The sequence below is a fragment of the Plecotus auritus genome (genome assembly GCF_963455305.1).
Source record: "Plecotus auritus genome assembly, chromosome: 8".
Taxonomy (NCBI): Eukaryota; Metazoa; Chordata; class Mammalia; order Chiroptera; family Vespertilionidae; genus Plecotus; species Plecotus auritus.
The window spans coordinates 92,517,005-92,531,358 of record NC_137782.1 but is presented as its reverse complement, the minus strand read 5'-3'; the positions used below and the strand labels follow the sequence as shown (position 1 = coordinate 92,531,358).

Here is a 14,354-nt window from a genome sequence, read left to right as displayed (position 1 = left end):
TTCTATATCCAGTAGTTTTTTTTCCTCCATTTCTTTCGTTTGTGATCTGATTCTTTGACGCCGCATTTTCACTGCTTCCCTGAGTTGGTAAGGTAGATATTTGTGCTAGGTTTCCAATATGGCCCAGTGGGTCGGCCTCCCCACTTAACCTGAGGTGGACACTCTTGGTGCACCCCTTTGTGGACTGTGTGTACAGCCTTGTTGTAATTAAGTCTTTATTGTTGTTGGTATCACTGGGAAGAATTGACCTCCGGGCCAGTTGGCTGTAAGGATCAGCTGTGTCTATGCTGGGAGAAGTTCGGTGCTGGAGACAGCCTTATAGGATTAGACTTGCCAAATTGCAATAGCCTCTGTGCTCAGCTTGGGTGGGGTGGAGTCTCAGTCTTGGCTTCCCGTCAGCCTTGCCCTTGTGCGCATGTGCGCTTTCTCCGCCTTCCCCAGCTCGAGTCTCCGCCTGGGAGTCCAGACTCCCCCCACAAGAGCGTGGGTCCCCAGGGGCTCGCCTGGAACTGGGGTTCACTGCAGTCAGAACTGGGGCTCAGTGCCGTCAGGAGCCGCTGACTCCCTTCCACTAGGGAAAGCCTGTGGCAACCTCCGCAGCCTTTGTGCGCACTGGCCCGCGCGCGCCTTCAGACTTCTGCCTTTCCCAGCTCGAGTCTCCACCCAAGAGTCCAGACTCCCCCCGTAAGAGCGTGGGTCCCCAGGGGTTCGCCCGGAACTGGGGTTAAGTGCAGTCAGAACTGGGGTTCAGTGTGGTCGGAGGCTTCCTTCCCCCTTCCGCCAGAGAAAGTCAGCCAGGCTCTCAGCCGCCCTTCCTCTCTGCGCACACAAAGACCCTTTGCCGTACCTCCAATTCTCTGTGAGCTTTTCTCTTTCCTTCTAGTTGTAGAATTTTCACTCAGCCAGCTTTCCTGTGGTTCTGGATGGTGTCCGTTCTGTCTTTTAGTTGTAGTTTTGAAATTGTTGTGCGAGGCAACAGTTTAGGTGTTTACCTATGCCGCCATCTTGGTTTCTCCTCGCTCTGCTTCTTCATGAAGAAGAATGTTGCCAGAGGGAAGATACCAACCACATCCCTGCTGTGCACTTCCTGACTCAAGAGGCGACTTGTAGTCTTGTAGACCAAGTAGGTTGGCCTCTAAAGGCTTCCTGAAACAAACAAAGGGCCCTGCTTTTGTTGATCTTTTATCAGCAGAAGGGAAATGAGTCTGTTGTGTCACAGAAGGATGATGGGAGATGATATACATTTTTTCACATTCTAATGGCTTCTTGGCCATACTCCTCATTAAAGTGTGAAAGCTGAGAGCCGTGGCTGGGGACTTCATTATGGATCTGAGGTAGTTTCAGAAAACGTTATAAAGAACTTGCCTCACCACAGATCATGAGATTAATTGATAGGTGGGAGGAGGCGATTTTGTACATGGAAGTTGTGCTGTAAACAGTAACCTCCAAGTCTTTGCAGACTGGAAGACGGGCATCAATTCTGTTGCAGGCAGGTGTGCCCCAGAGTGTCACAGTTCTGCAAGGTGACAAGAAAGGGACAGACATTCAAGCCCAGACCCTCTCCCATCTCCTTTAATCTTAACGATCTGTCTTGCCCTATCTGGAGGATTTCATCAATCCTTCAATCCATATTATAGGTATAAATATAATGGCAAATATAAGTAGAAACATAATTAGAAAATAAGAAAAAAATGTTAAATGGTGGGTGGCATGTTAGGGGCTTATCTTGAAAAGAGGATGAAACAGGGTTGGTTGCAGGAGTGCAGGAGTGCAGGTGTGCAGGTGTGTAGGAGTGAAGGAGTGCAGGTGTCCAGGTGTGCAGGTGTGTAGGTGTGCAGGTGTGCAGGTGTGTAGGTGTGCATGTGTGCAGGTGTGCAGGTGTGCAGGTGTGCAGGAGTGCAGGAGTGCAGATGTGCGGGCGTGCAGGAATGCAGATGTGCAGGAGTGCAGGAGTGCAGGTGTGCAGGAGTACCGGTATTCAGGTGTGTGGGTGTGCAGGAGAGCAGGCATGCAGGTGTGTAGGTGTGCAGCTGTGTAGGAGTACAGGTATTCAGGTGTGTGGGTATGCAGGCGGGTAGGTGGGCAGGTGTGTGGGTGTGCAGGTGTGCAGGTGTGAAGGTGTGCAAGAGTGCAGGTGTGCAGGTGTGTGGGTGTGCAGGCATGCAGGTGTGCAGGTGTGCAGGTATGCAGGAGTGCAGCCTGTGACCTCCCAGCTCTAGGGGGTGCCCCTACCTCACAAGCATCTCACATTTGCATACTTCTGAGAACAATTGTTCTGGCAAGTGGCAATAAAATATGGATGGGGAAGGGGCACCTTTCTCTCATTTGCATTAAAGTTCATTGTGGGCTGATGCCACCTTCCTCAGAACTGTAACCACGGAGGCAGAGTGTCCCAAAGGCAGGCCGTGGCGGGTCACGTGTGCTTGTCTTTAAATCGCAGTGTAGGGGCCCGCACCGTGGTAAGACACGAAGCTTTGAATTATTTGTCAAAATTGAAAATCAGTTACATTTGCATAAAAAATCTGGATTTCTGGTTTCTCTCAGAAAAGAGACTTTGGGGAGCCCGATTTCCTGCATGTCAATGGCCGGCTCTCGCTGGTGTTAGAGGGTCTTTAGGTCGGACCAACTTGCCCGTTGGCCGTGACCCCACCACCCTCCACAGTACTCTTGACCATGAGGGCCAGTGCCAGCTCTTTATTTTTCTCGTGGAAGTAAGAGGAAAGTGTTATTGTTCTGGTATCCACATCTCTGTAAAATGTCTGAAAAGCAAAAATGGAGGAAGAGGGTAGTTTTTCAATGAAAACAATTGGTAGGGAGCATTTTTTTTTTTGTTGTTGGAGGGGAGAACATTTCTGTGTGTCTAATATACAGAATGCGTCTATGTCGAATGGATAAAGCACCTGAGTGTGACCTCAGCAGTGAAAAGACCCTTGAAAATGTAGTTCCAGGGCCTCTGGGTGAAAACCCGAGGAAAAGGGACAGAACTGCTCCGTGGGAAAGTGTCCCAGTAGCCCTTCGGAAACCACACACTATCCCCGGGAGTCTGGAGGGTGGGACCCTCACTGCCAGGCACCAGGAGGGGAGCAGGGTTCCGCTCTGCATGTCCCCAGTCCCCAGCACCTCTCCAAGGGCCATTCGGATGGGTCCCTGTCTGCATGGGTGACCTTGGGCACATCTGCAGTGCTGCTTTCCCTGAGCCTGGTGCAGGGCTGGGCACCTCAGAGGTGTTTCTTAAAAACCATTGAATGCGACACCTGCCTTGGGACTAGAAGCAAGAAAGGGGCTGCTGATGGTGGCTGGGTCAGAGGGAAAAGAGAATTGCAATCCTTAGGTTGAGAACCATGGGGATCAATTGTGTGGAAGTCACGCATAAAGGGGGCGTATTGGAAGATTATGGGGTATTCCTGGAATAGAAGGGAATCCTGTAGGGCCTTTTCTTTGGAAAGGATGGGGCACCGGGCAGCTCTAGGCATCCAGAGAGCAGGTACCAGTCTCCAGGACACCAACCTGTCAGGATCCATTGGCTCTATTTTGTGTCCTTCAGTCACTTGACTTGAGTGGGAGAAACAGGCTGATTTGGCTTAGTTTGCGTCACTCAGCAGAGGTGGGTGTGGCAGGTTGATTGACAGCCTCAGTCAGACTGGCAGATTCTGAGTGAGGCGGACCTTCCCAGTGCTTGGCATGCCAATCTCTGCTCCGCCCTGCCCATTCTTTCTTGGTTAGGTCTCCATCCTCCTTATTGGAGAAGCATCACAAGCTTTTGGGATTTGGCTTCAGGATTAACAATACCCGCAGCTACTTTTAATTGCTTAGCCTCCGAGCTAGGTACGGTGCTGAGCAGTTTACTGCATTATTTGCTTTGACCCCCAGGTCTCTGACATGACACGCTTGTTTTACTTTCAGCAGCTGCTGAAAGTCAGAGTCTGGCTGCCAGTCAGTAACTGGTAGAACTCAAGACAAACCAGGTTGGTCCTGGCCCAGGCCCTACTCACCCCACAGTTCTCTCTTGCAGAGGAGCTGACGGCAGGAAGGCTCTGGACTCTGAATAAACCTCAGGCGTTTCTTGGGCTCTGGGTTATAGGACTTTGGGGTACAGCTTGCATAGTACATTCCAGTTCCCAGGGGCCTGGGATTATGGGGCTCCTAGTACTCCACAGCTTGGCCTGACTGCCGGATGAAGTGCTTTCCTCAAATGCCAAGATCTCCTGGTCATTCAGATGACGTAGAGAATCTTCATAATTTACTCCGTGTAAGGTAGTGTACCCACCCAGCTGTACTTTTTGGTGATAAAATGTCCTTTCTTGTGTGAAAAGATGATGCTAGTAAATAATGTTTTATTTTTAACATAAACAAGAAATCTGTGCCATTTCCAGCTGTCCTTGTGCCATTTTGGGGGGTAGGTGTGGGGTGGAGGATGAAATTTGGAAATGCATGAAATAGAGTTTTGAGTCGCTACCCTGGACAGCCTGCTACCCAGGTAAAGGCTGAGTTAACATGTGCCTCTATAAGACGGCAAAACCTAAGGATCTGATGAGGAGTAAAAGAAAATATAAAGAGATTTAGAGATAAGAGCACAAAATGGTAGAAAATATTTGTATTTTACTGCTTCCTAGTACTTCCTAGTTCCAAATATCCTGTCTTTTTCATCTTAGCCGGCCGGGCTGGTGGGGGTGTAGTATAGAATCTATTGTTAAGATCAGTTATTTATCCACTCTGTTGAAAGACATTTGTTCGATTCCAATTGTTTGCTATGATAAGCAGTGTTACAAGGAACATTCTCATACAAGTCATCTTGTTTTTTTCTGTCTACTGTTAGTTTTTATTTTAATAGATTTTAGACCCAGAAAATAGAAAGAATAGTACTATAATGAATACCTTTATTCACATTTCCTATGTTTATTAGTAATTATTAATATTTTGCCATACTTATTTAATCTATTTTTTTGGAAAATTTAAAGAGAATTAGATATCATGGCCTTTTACCCCTGAATATCTCATATGCATCCCTGAAAAGTGAAGATGTTATCCTATGTGACTGAAATTCCCTGTCACACCTAACAACCTTAATAACAGCTCCAGACTTCCATCTCATATCTGTTCACATTCAATTTTTCCTAATGGTCTCCCCAATGGTTTTCTAATCAGAAAACAATCAAAAACTCCACACTGTACATTACCTTTGGTTGTTTTATTATGTCCTTAAAGCCCCTTTTGAGCTGGGATAGTAACATGCCCTACCCACTTTATCCCCCCCGCAATGACATTGTCTTGATGATATAAGACCAGCGCCCTATAGAATGTCTTATTTTTTGGATTGCTTCCTAATGACAATGCTTAACTTCTTCCTGGATCACCTACATTTTCTGTAAACTGGAAGTTATGTCTAAAGGCTTGAATAGATTCAGGAGAAACTTTTGGGCAAGAATATCTGGTAGGTACCAAATGTGTGCACAACAGAAAGTGTCACACCCAGCTGTCCCACGTTAGATAGGCGAATATTGATTACTGGGTTAAGAGTGGGCCAGTCAGATCTCTGCATCATTGCCTTACACCTTTCCCTGTGCAAAGAGAAACGAACCTGTGGGCTTATATGTTGACACCACCCAGATGTCCAGTTCCCCATCATTTGCCCTAATTGCTGGCCCTCGTCTCCATCAATTATTTCATTTGGGGTTGCCAATGTTGATTGACAAATCCTACCCTATTTTCTACATTGATTAGCTGGCATTCTTCTGTAAAGAAAATATATCTTTTATTTCCTAAGGTTTTGGGTTACCCCAAATTACAGTTTCTGCTAAAATGTAGGATAAACACTTAATTCTTTACAATTAATTACCATTTTTCGGAGTATGGAGATGCTATTATAGTTAACTCCAATGATGGCAGGTGAGTTCAAGTTTTGTTTTGTTGATATCCTTTTTGTGTGTCAGTAAGGATATTTATAGATCCAATACATCTCAACTTTGGACACTGGACACCCATTAAAGTTGGCTCATACATCTTTTGGATACAAACCTACTACTCATTGTCTCTTTCCTTACTTTCTGGCCCAGCAGTATGTCCTAGCCTGCACTTACCATGTACAAAAATGGAAATGATTGGATCACTTCTGAAAGTCAGAATTATTGCATTATGTGCAGTTAATATTGTTAAAAATAACATTAAATTGCTCTAAAAAGCTCTCACAGAACCAATTACTTGTTCCACCTGCATCATGAGAGTAGCATGTCTTTCTTCACTTTTGTCAGCTCTTGAGATTATCAAACTTTATTAATTTTTCCAATCAAGTGGGTGGAAATTTAATTGGTGTTTTAATTTCCTTTTCTCCAATTACTAGTAATGGTGAGCATATTTTAACATATTTATTTACCATTTGAAACTTTTATTATTTTATTTGTTTCCTCATATCCTTTTACCATTTTTAAATGGGGGAAGTTCATGTGTGTGTGTGTGTGTGTGTTTTAAACTTACCAAGTCATTTGAAGTAAACCCACACACAGGATTTTTATTCCTAGCCGTTACTTAAGATAGCTTGTTCCCCATGGCTCCCACTGGGTGGCACTGTTCACCTGTTTAAAGACTAGAGAATCACCCTGGGTAACAGAAGGAAGTCTGTGGTTACAATTTATACTTAACCACCTGGCCTTCCTTGTATGTGCATGGGCCTAAGGTGCTCAAGAGACAACCCATTCTACAGGCAATTCAGTCACCTGTGCAAGAATTTTTAAAAAATAAAAGTTATATCAAAATAAGATCAAATGGCAGTGTCTCCTCTCCTGGCCCTTTTAAATAAATGTGTCTTTCCTTTAAAAGAAGGCAGGCCGAAGAATGAAAGCCAGCCATGTTTAAAGACCTCTGAATAGACCTGCACAGAGATTAAGACTCTTGGCTTTGGGAGGATGAAATATTTCCTCTCTCTCTCTCTCTTTTTTTTAATAATGATATTATTTATTGATAAAATTAAATTCCTTACAATTTACCTTACATTATCCATAAAATTAAATTGTGACAATGACCGAAAAACACTAATGTGAACAATGGCCTTGCATCTCCTTGGAAAGTTTGGGTAAGTCAGGTTTGTATGTTGTTTTTTTTTTTTTTTTAATTTTAGGCACGATTCCAGGTTCTCATCAATAAGACGACTTCTCAATTTACTCTTGATAAGGTTCATGCTTGAAAATGATTGTTCGCATAAATATGTAGACCCGAATAAGGAAAGAACAGCAAGCGCTAGTTTTTCCAGTTGATTATATGAGTCAGAAATACTATTCCAGGTGTTAAAAATCAACATATCTTCCTTCTCCAGGTCTTTCAAAGCAGACCACTTGTGCTGTGAACTAAGTTCACATTTGTTTTTCTCCAATATGTTTTTAATAAATCTTTATTGTTCAGATTATTACAAGTGTTCCTCTTTTTTTTTTCCTCCATAGCTCCCCTCCACCTGATTCCCCACCCCATGCCATGGCCTTACCCCCTGCCACTGTCTTCATCCATAGGTGTAAGATTTTTTAAAAATAAATCTTTATTGTTCAGATTATTACAATTGTTCCTCTTTTTTTCCCCCCATAGCTCCCCTCCACCTGATTCCCCACCCCACCCCACCCCATGCCCTTACCCCCCCCACCACTGTCTTCATCCAGAGGTGTAAGATTTTTGTCCAATCTCTTCCTGCACCCCTCACACTCCCTTCCCCCTGAGAATTGTCAGTCCACTCCTTTTCTGTGTCCCTGATTCTATTATATTTACCAGTCCATTCTGGTCTTCAGATTTTTTACTCACTTGATTTTTAGATTCACTTGTTGGTAGGTATGTATTTGATGTCATTTTGTTGTTCATAATTTTTATCTTTACCTTTTTCTTCTTCTTCCTCTTCTTAAAGAATACCCTTCAGCATTTCATGTAATCCTGGTTTGGTGGTGATGAACTCCTTTAGCTTTTTCTTGTCTGTGAAGCTCTTTATCTGACCTTCAATTCTGAATGATAGCTTTGCTGGGTAGAGTAATCTTGGTTGTAGGTTCTTGCTGTTCATCACTTTGAATATTTCTTGCCACTCCCTTCTGGCCTGCATAGTTTCTGCAGAGAAATCAGCTGACAGTAGTATGGGTACTCCCTTGTAGGTAACTAACTGTTTTTCTCTTGCTGCTTTTAAGATTCTCTCTTTGTCTTTTGCCCTTGGCATTTTAATTATAATATGTTTTGGTGTGGTCCTCTTTGGATTCCTCTTGTATGCAGTTCTGTGCGCTTCCTGAACTTGTAAGTCTATTTCTTTCACCAGGTAGGGAAAGTTTTCTGTCATTATTTCTTCTAATAGGTTTTCAATATTTTGCTCTCTCTCTTCTTCTGGCACCCCCAAAGTTCAGATGTTGGTACACTTAAAGTTGTCCCAGAGGCTCCTTACACTATCTTCATATTTTTGGATTCTTTTTTCTTTTTGTTTTTCTGGTTGGGTGTTTTTTGTTTCCTCATATTTCAGATCTTTGGTTTGATTCTTGGGGTACGTTGCTCTACAGTTGAGTTTCTGTATATACTTTATTTTAGACAGTGTATGCTTAATTTCTGACTGGTCCTTTTCTAAAGGTCTCACTAAGTTCCTCAGCAGTTTTTAGAAGATTCTTGAGTAACCTTATAAATGTGGTTCTAAACTCTATGTCGTCCAGTAGTTTGCTTTCCTCCATTTCTTTCATTTGTGACATGTTTCTTTGTCTCTGCATTTTGCTGCTTCCCTGTGTTGATGGAGTGGCTTTGTGTGGTAGGTGACCTATAGGGGCCAGTAGCTCAGCCTCCCCAATCACCTGAGGTGGACGTTCTTGGTACACCCCTTTGTGGGCTGAGTGCAAAGTCTTGGTGTAGTTAAGCCTTGATTGCTGTTGGTACACTGGGAGGAATTGACCTCCAGGCCAATTGGCTGTGAGGACCCGCTGTGTCTATAATGGAAGAACTGCTGCGCTGGAGACACCCTTATGGTGCAGGACTTGTTTCAGTGGGGCTTTGGTGCTCACTGAGTCTGCCTCTTGAATGTGTCACTTATGGATGTGAGGAGTTGAAATCTGGTGTCATCTCACACTGACCACTAGGTACACTGGCTTCTGGATCTCCAATGGGGTGCAGGTCAGCTACTGTCTGAGGCCACCCAGCAGGAGCTACAGCGAGAACTACAGTTTTCTCCTCTTTGCTTGGGGTTTGGAGGTTTTGGAGCTGTCTGACCCGGGCTGCAAGTTTGCTAGGTTAAGCTGCAATAGGGCAGGCCATTCGTATGCTAAAGCTGCTGCTTGGAGCTTGGGTGGGTTTGTAGGTTGTGCGGGGCAGGGTCTCATGGCATCACTAGGCTAGAGCATGGCAAACAATGATGGCTGCCAGTAAGCCAGCTCTGCGTCCCGTGTCCTGCGCCCCAGCGCAGTAAACAATTATTCCTGCGCGCAGCCCTGCAATCAAGCCACCCTCACTTTCCGACCCGATGGCAGACAGTCCAGCTTCTCCACATAGGAGTTTGGGTCCCCAGCGTCTCCCCAGACACTGGAGTTCAGAGTAATCGGGAGCTTGTCTCCCTTTGGGTTGAAAAAAGCAGCGCTCCCAGTCGCCTGCCACCAGCCCAATTCGCGTGCCTCTGTACCTCAGCTTTTCAGCGCTTGCGCACGTCTCAATGCTCTTTTCTCTTTCCTTCTAGTTGTAGAACTTCCACTCAGCCAGCTTTCCCGTGGTTCTGGGTGACAGACGTTTTGTCTTTTAGTTGTAGTTTTGAAATTATTGTGCAAGCAGCAGTTTAGGTGTTTACCTATGCCGCCATCTTGGATCCTCCTCCAATATTTCTATATCAGCACAAAGATGTTCAAATTTCGAACTCCACAATTCTTTGTTTTTTAAATCCAGCAATTGCATTTCAAAGTTGCCAATGTCAATATTAAAGGGAGAAAAATTTAATTCTGTTACAGTAGCATTAAGAGGTTTTTTAACAAAGGCTAACGTCGCTTTGCTGTTTCTTAATTCCTAAGAATTAAGAAACCTCTTGAGAAAAGCTTCCCTCATATTTAAAAGTGTTGTTTGGAAATAGCAAATGTCAATATCAGAATTATTTGCTTGGCAATGTTTCAACAGGCTTGGAAAGTGAATCAAAGTTTCTCTTTCAAAATCTTGAGCAAAAAGAGATCGTTTTCGAATGAATTAACTTCTTCTAACATCGAAAAAATTGTGTTTCCTTTCCCCTGTAGTTTACGATTAAGCTGATTTAGATGAGATGTAATGTCTACCATGAAATAAAATTTTTGGATCCACTGATCGTTCGTTAGTTCTGGATAGTGAACACCCTTCTCAAGGAGGAATGCTTTAATTTCTGTTAATAAGGAAGCGAAACATTTCAAAACGTTTCCTTTTGATAACTAACATACCTTGTTATGCAGCAGAAGATCTGCGTACTCACTCTCCATTTCAACTAAAAATTCTTTTTTTTTTTTTTTTAAATATATTTTATTGATTTTCACAGAGAGGAAGGGAGAGGGATAGAGAGCCAGAAACATCGATGAGAGAGAAACATCGATCAGCTGCCTCCTGCACACCTCCTACTGGGGATGCGCCCGCAACCAAGGTACATGCCCTTGACCGGAATCGAACCTGGGACCTTTCAGTCCGCAGGCCGACGCTCTATCCACTGAGCCAAACCGGTTTCGGCTCAACTAAAAATTCTTTAAATTGGCGATGATTAAGAGCTTTAGCTATAATGGAGTTGATAATATTAATCACCAATTCTATAACTTTGCAAATTTCTTCTGGAAATGTCTGCGCACAAAGCGCTTCTTGATGAATGATGCAATGGTAAGTAAGTATCTCGTGATTAATTTTTTCTTTCAAAATAGCAACAAACCCGTTTCTTACGCTGGTCATACTTTTCACCCCGTCTGTTGAAATTGACACAATTTTATCAAGTGGAATATCATGTTTTTCAATGCACTTAATTACAGCATTTGCTATGTCCTCTCCACGTGTTTGACCTTTGAGTGGCAATAACCCTAAAAGTTCTTCTTTAGGACCTGTAGATGAAATAAATCGTACAAAAAGTGAAACTTGCGCTGTATCATTTATGTCACAAGACTTGTCAACTGCTATTGATAAAGCTGAAACCAATTTAAGATCTTCGACTTGCTGGTTGGTTATATTCAAAGACATTTTGAAAGGCAGCTATGCTCACCACTATACCACCAACGCAGCTTCAAAGACATTTTGAATGTTCTATCTTTCACTGTTTTAGTAGACAATGGTAACTCTTTATTTTTTATTTTTTTAGAATATCTGCTTTGTTCTTAAAATCCCAAAATAGCTCTTCGGATGCATTTGTAAAACTACTTTTTATGTATTCACAGTCTGTATATGGTTTTCCTCTCTTAGCAATCTCTTGACTAACCACAAAACTTGCAATATTAACATTGTTGGAAGATTGCATCCAGTAATTAAATACAGAACTTGATTTTTCTTGACTCTTCTTAAGTTCCTCAACTGCTTTCTTCCTTGCATCACCGACAGGATATTTAGTACTAAATGACACGTGTTTAGTTGTAAAGTGTCTCTCCAAATTTGATTTCTTGTTATGCGCCAATTTTTCCTGACAAATAAGACAGGTCGGAAGGCCATTTAAGTTTTGAATAAACGCGAAAGTCTCAGTCCATTCAACTTCAAATTCACGGTTTTTGTCTTCCGTTTTTCTTTCCTTCTTCTTTGTAGCCATGTCAAACAGAGCACCTTTTTTACTGTCTTTTCCCTTTGGTTTTTCTAGTTTAATTTCATTGCCAAAGACTTTTAAACCAGTGAGTTCTAAGGCTTTTTCCAGGTCCTCAGCAGATTCCAAATCTACATAGACAAACTTGCTGGACACACCAATTCTGACATCCACAACAGCAAGATCGTTTTTAGCGAAAACATCACTGATACCCGTTTTTAATTCAGGAGCAGACTTGCTAAAGTTCAGGTTTCCAACAAAGAGATTGAAAGCCATAGTTGGTTCTGTGGCTTCCACTTTCTGTTTCTTGGCCTCAGGAGCAGCTTTCTGTTTGGCCATTTCCTTCTTTCCTTTTCCAGGTGCTTCTTTGACAGGTTCTTCCTCCTCCCCCTCTTCATCATCTTCATCTTCCTCTTCATCTTTATCCTCAGCTGTGCTCTTAGCTTTCACAGGAACAGCTTTTACGGGAGCTTTCTTGCCTTTGGCTGTTACAATCTCCATAGGTTCTTCTTCAGAGTCATCTTCTTCGTCATTATCCTCATCATCTGAGGCAGGAGAAGCAGCAGTAGCTTTCATCACTGCTGGCTGAAATTCATCCTCATCTTCATTCTCCTCCTCATCCTCCTCCTCCTCTTCACGGTCGTCATCATCATCCTCATCACTATCTTCCTTCTTGGCATTCTTGCCTTTCTTTGCTCCCTTGACTGGGGTGACTATTCCCTTCTTACCAGGGGTTGCTACCAATGCTTTGCCTGGTGTAACTGCTGCCTTTTTGCCAGGGGTTGGCACATCCACTGCCTTTTTGCCAGTGGTGACAACTGCTTTCTTGCCTGGTATGGCAACTGCAATCTTTTTTGTTGGGGAAAGCATCACCTTCTTTCCTGGAGTTGCAGCCTTCTTGCCTTTTTTCTGAGGAATGATAACCTCTTCTCCACTTCTTTCATCTTCTTCATCTGATATTTCCTCATCTTCACTATCTTCTACCTCATTTGGAGGAGGAGCCATTTTCTTGGAGTCACCTTGATTTTTACCAGCCTTTGCGAGCTTCACCATGACGGTGGCTTATGACAGTGGAGTGTGTGGCGGGTGAGTGGCACAGATGTGCCCAAAGGAATCAAACGGCGTAGATGGCGGCCGCTGGTACTGAAGAACCAGAGCACGTACCTGAAATATTTCCTCTTGATAAGAAACTGGTTGATGGTCAAATATGCATTTGGTTTTTGGTAAGATCTGATTTTTGGTGTCTGATCTGATTTTTCCCTCCTCATCTATACGCTGTCTGTTTTCAACCTGCAGGGGCTTTGTTGCTTCTCTGATATTAATGGGAGAAAAGGTCACTAAGTGAATTATATTGATTAAAACCTAGTCCTTTATAGGAGTTGGTATCTATTTCAGCATATAGCTTAGCTTTTCACACCCATACAAGGAGCATCAATCAGGAAACAGAATGTGATCAGCCCCCCTGGACATCCTCACATGCCTGGTCTCACCCCAAGTAACCACTATCCTGACTTCTCTTCCCAATGTTTAGTTCAGCATGTCTTTGTTCATTGTATTAATGGGTTCACACAGTATGATCTCTTTGGAGACTGGCTTCTTTCTCTCAATATTATGTTTGTGAAATCTATCTCTATCTCTATCTCATCTTTATCTCTATATCTCATCTATATCTGTTTATATATGTTGCAGCAAAGTAAGCAATAATTTATTGGTTGCAGCAAAAACACATGACAGTGAAACACTGAAGGGCATAAAAGAAGCAACAGGAGAGCCTAGGCTGGGCTGCTTTGGCTCATTGGGCAGTCAGAGGAAAGGGGGCCTTGGAGACAGGTTCAGGGGTTAGCCTGGGATGAGCTGCCACTGCCCACTGCTTCCCTGGTTGCAAGTTTTCTGGGGTCCTTTGGAGTTTAAGACATATGTGCCTGTTGGGAAAGGAGAGGAGGAGGGGAATGGCATGGGTGTGCTCCCCAGGGGGAGAGCATGCCTGACCTATATTTTTGAGTATAGTTGTAATACCTTTCAATTGCAGTATAGTATTCCATCGTGTGATATGCAATGATATATTCAATTACTGCTGAGAGTCTGGGAAGTTCTTAGTTTTTGGCTATCATGAACAGTACTGTAATGAACATCCCAGATCACATCCTTTGGGGAACATATGTGGAATTCCTGGGACCAGTATAGTGGGAGTATAGTGTGGGGTCTATTCATTTAGGTCTGTTACTTAGTATGGGATGTTGAGGGTTAAATTCACTGCTTTCCTGAGAAATCAAAGAAATGTAGTATTTGTAAAAGAAAGAAGAGGTGGGGAAAGGAATCACTAGGGCTTCAAGCATTTCTTAGCTCATGGACTTCTATTCAGGAAAAACTGAGTTTTACGCTAATGGAAGACATTTTTAAAAGAGCCCTCTCCTGACATAGGAAAAGCTGTATTAATCTTGGCTGTAGCTACTCCATCTTTATGAACTACAGGGCTGGAATTCCTTCAAAACACTGAATTGTGTGATGTCTAATAACAATGTGATAAGATTCTACGTAAAAAGTACAAAGAAAAAAACAAAAATAAACAAAAGAGCCCTCTCCCCTCCACAGAGCCACATTAGTGTAAAACTAGAAAATAAACAGTGTACTTTTCTTCCTTCTTCATTTT

The 14,354-nt window shown here is 43.1% G+C and overlaps 1 protein-coding gene across 1 annotated transcript; it reads right to left on the bottom strand.

Moving 5' to 3' along the window:
- Positions 1 to 1,508: 1,508 nt before the first annotated feature.
- On the bottom strand, positions 1,509 to 12,757 carry LOC308256611 (nucleolin-like; the record flags this gene model as incomplete). The annotated part of the gene is made up of 2 exons (XM_080684929.1): positions 1,509 to 1,516; positions 11,671 to 12,757. 2 exons carry the CDS (start codon positions 12,755 to 12,757, stop codon positions 1,509 to 1,511), a joined length of 1,095 nt encoding a protein of 364 aa, XP_080541055.1.
- Positions 12,758 to 14,354: the final 1,597 nt, after the last annotated feature.